This window comes from Impatiens glandulifera, chromosome 5 (assembly GCF_907164915.1).
Source record: "Impatiens glandulifera chromosome 5, dImpGla2.1, whole genome shotgun sequence".
In the NCBI taxonomy this organism is placed as follows: domain Eukaryota; kingdom Viridiplantae; phylum Streptophyta; class Magnoliopsida; order Ericales; family Balsaminaceae; genus Impatiens; species Impatiens glandulifera.
The window spans coordinates 39,520,966-39,531,425 of record NC_061866.1 but is presented as its reverse complement, the minus strand read 5'-3'; the positions used below and the strand labels follow the sequence as shown (position 1 = coordinate 39,531,425).

Below are 10,460 nucleotides of genomic sequence, written 5' to 3'. Positions count from 1 at the left end.
TAGAAAAAATTGAATAATATATCTATATATAAAGAAAAAAGAGATCACCAATAAATGTTATTTGTTTGTCTGGTATTAATGATTTCACCACAAACAAAATAGCAACTCACGAGAGTTTATAATGATTTCATATTTATTTGTTTGTCTGGTATTAATCTTTTCAATGCGTTTGTCTTCTTTATCAACGTTCTAACTAAGCATTATAATTAATTCTTTAAAATAATATTTTGTCAATGTCAATCCATTCTTTAAGTCACTTTGTTGTCCAATCTTTCATACGGTTATAAGATCTTTCAACTGAAAATTTTAATCTTCGATTTACATGTATACGCATTATACATCTACGATAATATTTGGATCTTCCACGATCTAGGTAAAGTAATATCATGCTAAATAAATTATTTAAAAAGAAATAAAAAGATTAATTAAATCATTTATAAATATGAATTACTATACAAATTAAACAAATTGCAACTACCATACCAAAACATCCATTATAAATATTGCAAATAAGTTATCTTAAGACCAAATATTAATCTCCTCTTGAGTTTAGTACCTTAAACTTGTTTAGTACCAATATAAAATATTAATTCTTCTATTTGGCCATTACTCTTTCAAAATTAATTTTTTTTTACTAAAGTTAGACAAAATGTTCATTAATATTAACGTTTTCTTTTGCAACTAGGGAAAGTGTTTTTACTAATAAGATTATGATCAAAACTAGACCATGTTTATAATTGACAATGCATTCCACTTATGTTGGATCAGTATCCAATTGTCAGTCAATAAATCAAAATTTGGACCCCAAAAAAATTATACATATATATAATCAAAAGCTAATAAAAACTTTAAACAATCTTGATAACCCTTAATTTCTTTACTGGAACTCTTCAGATCTGATGCTTGATTTGGCAATTGATTGAAGTACCATTTCCCATATTGAAAAAATCAAAACCTTTTCTCTAATGTATTCTTCCCCAACTTCTTGTTTGCAACATTGTCCATATTTTCGACAATGCTAGAAGCAGAATCATTTTTGTTGTAAGTTTCTCCAGATCCCGAGCTTCCAGCTATGCTCTTTTGACCCTGATTTTGCAGCCCATCTTCCTCGTCAAAACGCTTACTTCTCTCAACCTCCTCATCAGCAACATCTGCCCGGTTCTGATCTTCTTCTTTATCATCTCTGTTAATAATAATAACCACAAACTAGATCAATTTTATGAGGCTATAATGAAACATAATATATAAGGCTAGAAAGAAACAGAGTATACTATACATACATTGAATAAACAACAAGTCCAACAGCCACAGCAGCAAAAGCAAGGAAATACATCCAATCAACCTGAAGCATGACAATAACAATACATCTATGTATTAGATTGGAAGATTTCGAGAAAGGATTGATTTAACTTTTCTTATTACAAACCTTCTGATGGTACGCAAAGATTCGGATAACAACAGTCCACATATCTGAAGTCAGCAATGATAGGTTAAGCATTGTGGATCCATTGATCTGCAACAACAAACATTATTATGGAATCACTTTCAAAATTGTCTCGTCTGTTCAAAGTTCAAACAATTTATAAACGTTAAGCAAGCTGTATGCGATAGCAAAGTACACAATACCTTGAGTAATATTGGAACAAGTGAGTAAAACATAAACATAGCCAGTGAAAATCCAAAGAAAGGGAGTGCCTACAATTAAAAGAATCATAAAGAAACTCATTTAAACATTACCCATCTGTTCAAATCTACATGAGTTTTGGAAAGAAAAAAACTTACTGCACCGGCAGACCAGTGGATAGATTTAAGCTCATTGCGCTCTAGTATCGATCTGAAAACTTCTTAAAGAATACAAAATTAAAAAATCACACTGCATGATTACAACCTCAATAGTGAATTTTAAGAGAAAATGCACACATGTATACACCCCTTAACTTTTTCAGATTTTGTTATTTTTTGCGTTGAAATCTTTCCATTTTTAATGGGACAATTTAACACTGTTAAATACTTGGTTCCTCCATCAGCCTTGTACGCCACATCAGCAGCTGGATCTTAGTTGGGTAGAAGGCTGGCAGAGCAGCCACATCATTAATTTGGTTGAAGTGGATGTCACATTTAAGGGATTAAATCATTCAATTAAAGATGGGGATTTCAAAGCAAAAAACATGTTTTGGGCCTTTTGGCATATATACAAAAATGACAATAGTTCAAGAGTATCTATCAGAATCTCAAAAAAAAAATAGTTCAGGGGTATATTTATGCATTTTCTCTGATTTCGTAAAATTGTTTGATCTTGGGTTATTCGAAAAAAACTCGTTATAACATCACATATCCTTCCAACAATCAAATAACTTAATTCATCAACTAAAATAATTAAATACCCTTAATTTTTTATAAAATTTAAATTTTAAAACAAAAGGACATTTTAGTAATTTGACCTAAATAATCCCAAAAAACCCACTTTTTATCAAACAAGATTTTGATTTCATAACCTAGAAGGCTAGAACTTTTTCCAAATAACCCCACATCAAACAAGAACATATATGTTAATATAGAAAGAACAATAGTCCACATGAAAGGATACATTTGACAGGCACTAACTATAGCACCAAAAAACCCTAGCATTGCCATGAGTTCAACTCTATCAGCACTTTTCACCAGAAATTCCTGTCCAATAGATAGAAGAGAACACATCGTGAAATCAGAAACAACTTTTGTCCATACAAGTTCACAAGAGTAGAAGAGTTAATGTAATGCAGATAAAAATATATATATATGAACTGTGAAGAAAAAGGAAGTTGTTGAAAATTGAAATAATAACATCTCAGAAGAAAATGGGGATCCTCACCTCACTGACATTACTGACAGCATAAAGTGTTGCACCAGCAAATACAAGCATGTCACCTTTAAGTGGGTTGCTCCCACCTGTGATAATGACCAGCAAAAAAGAAACACAACACAATGGATTTATGAAGGGGGAAATATGAACAATCGACGATGACAAATTTTTATAAAGATTGAACATATGAGAATTGAATTCAATTGAATGAAGCTATCTTTGTCACAGAAAACATATGTTGTTTGTTTAAATTGTTTTAATTGAGAAATTCATGTAAATTTCTTGTTTCTCTCCACTAGTTTCAATTCTTTCTCCCAGTTGGTATTCATAAATTCATGTGGGATCTTTCTTGGGCTATTACTAATGATCGCATTCTTTGTGACTTAACTTATCTTACTAAGAGAGAAATTGATGATCTAGTACAGGTGGGTAGGTGTTTTATGCCAAATCTAATAAAATTATTAGATTTTATGTCAAAATTCAGACCACAAGGTGGGTAAGCCTCTTACTCCAATTCTTTTGTCATATGAGCTACCGTGGTGGGTATTGTAATTGTTTATGTAAGTAAACGTATGTTCTAAAGTTAAAAAAAAAATAGCATTAACTAACCTGACCGGTCCGTTGCATGCACATCTGAAAAGACAACCATCACAAGACCACCAATGCAAATAGCAACACCCAAATATTTCCTCCACTTATACTTAGTTTTCAAGAAAGCCCAAGTAAGAAGCATCACACAAGGTATTGCCCAGCAATCCAGCAGCATAACGCTTGTTATTGGTGTGTATTGATATGCCTTCACGACTGCACATGTAAACTCAACAGGTTAACTGCCACGAAACATGTTTTAAAATCAAACAAGTTTTAACTTTTCGCATTATTAACTAACATCTTATAAGCAGGGAGCACAATCAAATAATTTCAATATAAAGACTCAATTATCTAACTAACATGCCAATTAAAAGTTGGTTGGAAGATCATAACATCTGTAGAAATTGAAGTTAGATCAAAATCACAATAAGCTCATAAAGATGAACAAATAAACTGAAATCTAGGCTAGCAAGACATACATACATACCAAGAAAGTTTGCTTCCACATCTACCAACGCCAGAAGAATGTAATAATACCATTTTGCCTGCAAAGAACAGGGCATGAATTCAGCCAAAATACATCATCACCGTGCAGGTGCTAACAGAAGACACTATATAATGCAGATGCCTCAAATGTGAAGAATACATGCTAAACAAGACACTTTTTTTCCACTTTAATTTTTTAGTTGGGCCTATTTCCAAAAGGTTGATAACAAGGTATAATGGAATTATAATACTTTAAGCAACTCTGTTTTTTTATAAATGTAAAACTTTAAGCAACTCAATTTTAAGAAAGAGTTTTCTTTTTTAAGGATGAATATATTTTCATTAATCCACAGTTTACGCGAAAGTCGCATGAACCATGGTGAAACGCCCACTAACAGACAAAAAACAAGCAAGTACAAGTCAGTCATCACATGGTTGTCATGGATTAATCAGAAAAATACAACCAAATCAAAAAACACCAGAAACAAAAAATTGCAGAAATAAAAATCCTATGAAATAGTTAAATGTATATGATCTTGACACATGTAAGAGCTTTACTTTCAAAATTGAAAACTCATTCATGTAGCCATGTTTACTTAATGATGTAAGCCAATATAATATCCTTCTCATCAACCAATTATTTACTTCAGAACAAAGTATGATTGCAACATAAAGAGTCAAATCAACCCAAAGAAGAGGACAAAAAGTATAGCAGGTAAGATTGATTTGTCTCAACAACCAAAAACAATCATCACTACATGACCAATGAAAAAATTGGCATCAAGATGAATGCTCAGTATAAACAAATTATACAATCTCTCAACCCTTGTGGTTCTGGACAGATGATCATGGTTATACCAAAAAAACAGTATTGACTAAAGCTTATATTAATATGTAAAAGCAAATTCTGAACAGAAAAAAAAACCCAAATAAGACTTTAACTCAAACAATCAAACATAATGATAAAATAACAAATTTTTTATATAAAGATGAGATATGGAATACTGACCTTGAGAGGTGTCCTCCTGTACAACATAGTGCCACCATAAACTAATGCTAGAAGAATATAATTTAGGAATGATTGGGATGTTGGTGCATTGATTCCTGACAGATATAAGAAGATTAAAGTCTAAGTTTAAGCAGATAATAATGGAGGATGAAGATATATATACCTCTTCTAGCAAGCTCTGATGATGAAAAACCAGTGGAAGTTATTAAAAGTGAAAGAAATTGCCCTAACCCAAGACCCACAAGTCTCTTCTTGGTCCAGAATCCCTTGAAGGCCAGCATCTTTCAGTCTCTGTGTGTGTGTCTCCAAATTAGAACGACCTAGTTCAGAGAAAAACGAATGAAGGAGTTCTAAAACTTCATCTCTTTTGAAAGTGTGTTATTGTCAATTTGATTAAGAAGACTGATAATGAAGTGGGTATCAAATCTGAAGCCTGCCCTTAAAAAAAAATCAATGGTTGTGAGCTTTTACCAATGTTCTCAAAGCTCTCCTTTTTATCTCTCTCTCTATCTTACAGAGTCTTTCTTCCTCGGCCGGCTGACTTCTTGAGACGTTACAAAAGAAGCAACAACGACATAATAAAGATTATTTGATTCGTCTAAAGCCTCGTTTTTTATATTTATTTGATAAGAAAATTATAAAATATTCTGCCGCATTTTCTTTCACTCTAGTCTCAATGTCTCATGATCTCATCCAACATCAAGACCTCCATTTATTTGTAATTTTTTTTAATCTAAAACTCATTTATTCTATTATATACATAATTTTGTTTTAAATTATATTTTTATATATATTTTTAAATTTATTCATTAAATAATTAAAATATTATAACATTATTAATTTATATTAAAAATATGCACAAATCTTCTTATATGTGCATGGCTGGCCCCAAAGTTTGGGAGCTAGACCAAAAAAATTGTTATTGTTTTTTATTTAATTGATTATATTCTTTAATTATTTAGAGATTATTTTTGGGACACAACAAAATAAATAAAGTTTAAATGTGGAGAAGACGAATGAGTATTAACATCGCCGACGTCTTAATCTGGAATATTATTGTCTGAAAATAGAACGAAAAAGTTGCATTGTTGTTTCAAGATGGAGGATGGAGATGAAGAAAATTATATGAAAACAGAGGATAGGTGAAATTTGTTTGTAGTAGAATTAAAAAAAAAAAGAACATTTAACATGTATATGAGGAATTTATGCATATTTTCAATAAAAATTAACGGTGTTGTAACATTTTAAATATTTAATGAGTAAATTTCAAACAAAAATAAATAAATTTAACTAAGCGAAATATTTCAAACTCACTTATATGTAAAGGGAAGAGAGGATCCTATTTTTTCAACTATCAAATAAATTAATTAATCAATTAAAATACATTTTATTTATTTTATAAAAATAAATTTTAAATATATAATAATAATTCATCTAATAAAAATACAAATAACATATTTCTTTATCAAAATACAATTATTTTTTAAAATTTAATAAATATCATATAACTAACCAACATCAAACAAGTGGAAAGTAAATCATGATTTAGATGATAGTGATTTTTTACTTGATTCGATATTTAAACTTTTTTTTTTAATTATGATTAGAAATACTAAGTAACAAATTAGATTTTTCAAAACCACTATTCACTTAAAATAGTTTTTCATGATTAAGAATTGAACATAAAATAGAAGAGAATAAAAGTGAAATGAAAAATATCCAAAAATAAAATTTTTTATAATTGTAAGTAACTTTTTAAATAATAAATAAATTATACATTACAACTTCGATAAATGAATACCTTTTGGACAAAAAAAATATTCATTTAAAGAGATTATTTATTTACCGATTAATGAATATAATATTTATTATTCCCTCTCAAATTTCCTCATTCAATCATCTCTTAATGTTTATTTATCGATAAATGAATAATAATTTATTTAGATGATATTTTAGAAAAAAATTTAATTATATCATTTTGTATATATTAAGTTCAAATAGGGATGTGCAAAAAAACGGGTAAACTGATCACTCAACCGAATCGATAGTTTACTGATTTCATTTTACCGGTTTATTGGTTAACCGGTTCTAACGGTCCAATTTAATCAACTTTTTACCGGTTAAACGATTCGGTTATCGGTTGAACTATTTTTCTAGCGATTTAACCGCTAAATCGGTAATAATTTAATCATATATATTTATATTATTTATTTTTGTAAATATTAGATATATTATAAATAATATTTAATAATTTATATATATATATTAGTTATTTTTAAATTTTAAATTATAATTTATATAGAATTATTTTTAAAAAAAATAATTTATATAAGTATTAGTTTGAAAATAAAATTTGTAAAATATATTATAGGATTACAATAATATAATATATTATAACATATTTCTAAATATATTTATGAAATATTATTATAATATATTATATAATAATATATATATATATATATATAGAAAATAGAAAATTTCTAAGAATTTTGAAATTATTATTTTTTTAATAAATTTAATAATTAATTTTAAAAATTAATTTATCAGTTCACGGTTAAACCGGTTAACCGATCGAAAATTAGTACAACAAAACCGGTAAAACCGATATCAATACTGGCCGAATAATCGGTTTGTAAAATAAGAGGTAAAACCGAATTTAACTAGAACCGTTTAACCGGTTAACCGACCGGTCGAACACCCCTAAATTCAAATGTACCTTAAACTCACGGTAATTATAATTTTTATGCAAACTTTAATTATATTCATATTTTAAGAATTCTAAATTAGTTGTACATGTATGCACGGGTAGATAAAATGCACAGTACCATATAATAATAATATTATTTGAAATACAGTGATTATTCATTTATATTTACATAGACCTATAAAGATTTTATTTGTATTTATTTGTTAATGCATTAAGCGATATTCTTCGTTAAGCCCATTGAACCAAATAAATTTATTCATTAGACGAGGTTATTCATTATCTAACATTCATTTATCGAGATTCTTAGGTATTTGTTTGGTTTAGAGAAAAATATTAAAAGTCATTGAAAATAAATATAAACATTTTTACAAGTTAAAACATTTCTTAAATAAAAGGGGATGTAGCTCAGATGGTAGAGCGCTCGCTTAGCATGCGAGAGGTACGGGGATCGATACCCTTTTTTTTAATGAAATAAATACTCTCATCATATCTCCATGTAAAAATCATAAATCATATGAGATTGTATTTGAATTGAACATGACACAAACTCAAAAGTCAATTAATGGATTCATATTATTCAATTTATAGACAAAGTGTTTGACATGCATATAAATGATAAAGTATATCATCCAACCACCATTATATATAATATAGATTAAGGAATTAAACTATAATAAGTTTATTGTTAGTCACCAGAAAAATAGGAAAAAGTCTAATATAACCCTCTAAATAGTACAGAGAAAACATTAAAAAAATGTATTATGAATAATTTCACTTTTTGACTTCCTAAAATCCCTCTAATTTGTAGAAAGCAAACAAAAAAAAGTTGATTAGCAAACTAATGCCACTCTTTTGACTTTCCTTAAATAATCTCAATAAATTAAGCACCAAGTGTTTTTCTTTGCAGAAAAAGATTGAACATTTTATTAATAAAGAAAGAAAAAACAATAATTTAAATAAATCAATAAAAATTATCATTAGCTAGTTCTACTTTTCAAATAAAGAAAAAAAATTGTTATTATACAACAAAATAAAGTTAGTTTTACAACATTTTTTAAAATATATTTTTAATTTCATGAAAAGTAACCAATTTTGAATAGTTAATAATTTTATTCCATATTTTTTTAAATAATCTTTAATATCCTTACAATTTATTTTAAAAAATTGTTTTTCATTTTACATATATTTAATTCCAAAGTTAGTTTATCGTTTTAGATTCAGAACAAATCTTTGCATGGGCGGAAAAAACGTAGGGAATGACATGACATGGTTACGTGTCAATTTTAATTAAATTATGTCTTTATTCTTCCGTTATTTTTTTCTCTTTCCTAAACCCGGTTATCTCTCCCCGTTTCTTTCTTTCTCCCCTGTTTTACAAAGTGATAGCTCAAATCCACAGACTCACTAAAAATCATTTTTGATTCATTCTTCGTCCGAAATCATTTTCGATTCAATCTTCGTTCAATTCGTTCGTTCTCGCACCTCGTCGTTTATCCCTTATTTCTGACTTTCACTTTCGACCTAACAGAAATATTCATCCACCGATTTTGCCGCTTCAATGTCTTCCGACACCGACCGATCAGAAATGTTACTTTTATTTGGTAGATCTATTGTTTCTGTATAGATTCTTTGTTTTTTCGTTCGTTTTGTGTATATTTGAAAGGTGTATCGAATGTATTGATAATCTGAAATGATTCACTGTAAGGATTTAGCTGCTTTTGTGTGGATTTTCTGTATAAATCATTTGTTTTTTCTTTATTTTGTATAGATTTGAAAGGTGTATCAAATGTATTGATAATCTGAAATGATTCGCTGTAAGGATTTAGCCGCTGCCATTAGAGCACATTAGTGTTGATATGTTTGAGAAGATGATGCTCCTTCAATTTTATGTATTAATTGAAAACTATTGTTAAACTTCATCTTAAACATTTGATATTAGATGAGATTGTTATTAGATTGAGAAATAAAAGCAGACCTACAAGGAGTCAACATTAAGTAGTTTTATCGGTCGGTCAATCTGAAGGATTCAATGTAGCTCCGACCATCAGCACAATATTTAAAACTCAAGAGAGATAAAGTAAAAAAAGAGATGAAAAGATATTGTTAAAAGGTGGAGCAGTAACAAAATTTTTTTTTTAATAATTTTATTTTGAAATCGATCTCACTTGTTGTTAGTAGAGCTTTCTAGATTCCAATTGATAAATAGTATTGCAAAGTACATGGTCCTTAAGGGGGAATACAAGACATCTTATATTTGGCATGACTACTAAACTTGGAAAGTACTACCCATTATTTGCACCTTAACCTCAATATCAATAAACAAACAATTACAAATCTTACGAGAACATTAACGTCATGATGGACATTCAACAAATCAATCAACCTTTTAATGGTGGACCAACAGAGAAAAATAATATAAGAACCCATGATCCCAGAAGACAAAAGACCTCTATTTACATCATTACAATCCCAATTACAGAAGCAATATAGAATATGTTGACATAAACAATCCGACAAAGAACAGTCTTACAAGAATTCAAAACATAAACAATGTTATCTACAATTTAATCGCAAAAACTTCCTAGTTAGATGAATAATTGAAGATAGATGAATTGAGTTCACCATTCCACTAACATCTCCACAAATGAGGATATGTAAAAACCTTTGTTGGCCATCATTTCCTTTTTTTGAACTTTGTTTGCAAATTCCAAAACCAACACCTTATGCATAGGACTTGTAAAAATCACGCAGTTCATTTTCTGATGAGAAGAGCATCCCAAGTTGTGGAGTTTTGACTTGATTTGTTATTGACGAACCACCCA

General features: G+C 28.8%; 1 protein-coding gene across 1 annotated transcript; it reads right to left on the bottom strand.

Annotated features, from left to right (window-relative positions):
- Positions 1-682: 682 nt before the first annotated feature.
- Positions 683-5,483, bottom strand: LOC124938016 (solute carrier family 35 member F1-like). The gene is made up of 11 exons (XM_047478373.1): positions 5,092-5,483; positions 4,929-5,023; positions 3,921-3,978; positions 3,452-3,646; positions 2,852-2,928; positions 2,588-2,670; positions 1,783-1,834; positions 1,627-1,695; positions 1,427-1,513; positions 1,281-1,342; positions 683-1,183 (listed from the first exon to the last, which is right to left on the bottom strand). Exons 1-11 carry the CDS (start codon positions 5,207-5,209, stop codon positions 949-951), a joined length of 1,131 nt encoding a protein of 376 aa, XP_047334329.1. The 5' UTR covers positions 5,210-5,483; the 3' UTR covers positions 683-948.
- Positions 5,484-10,460: the final 4,977 nt, after the last annotated feature.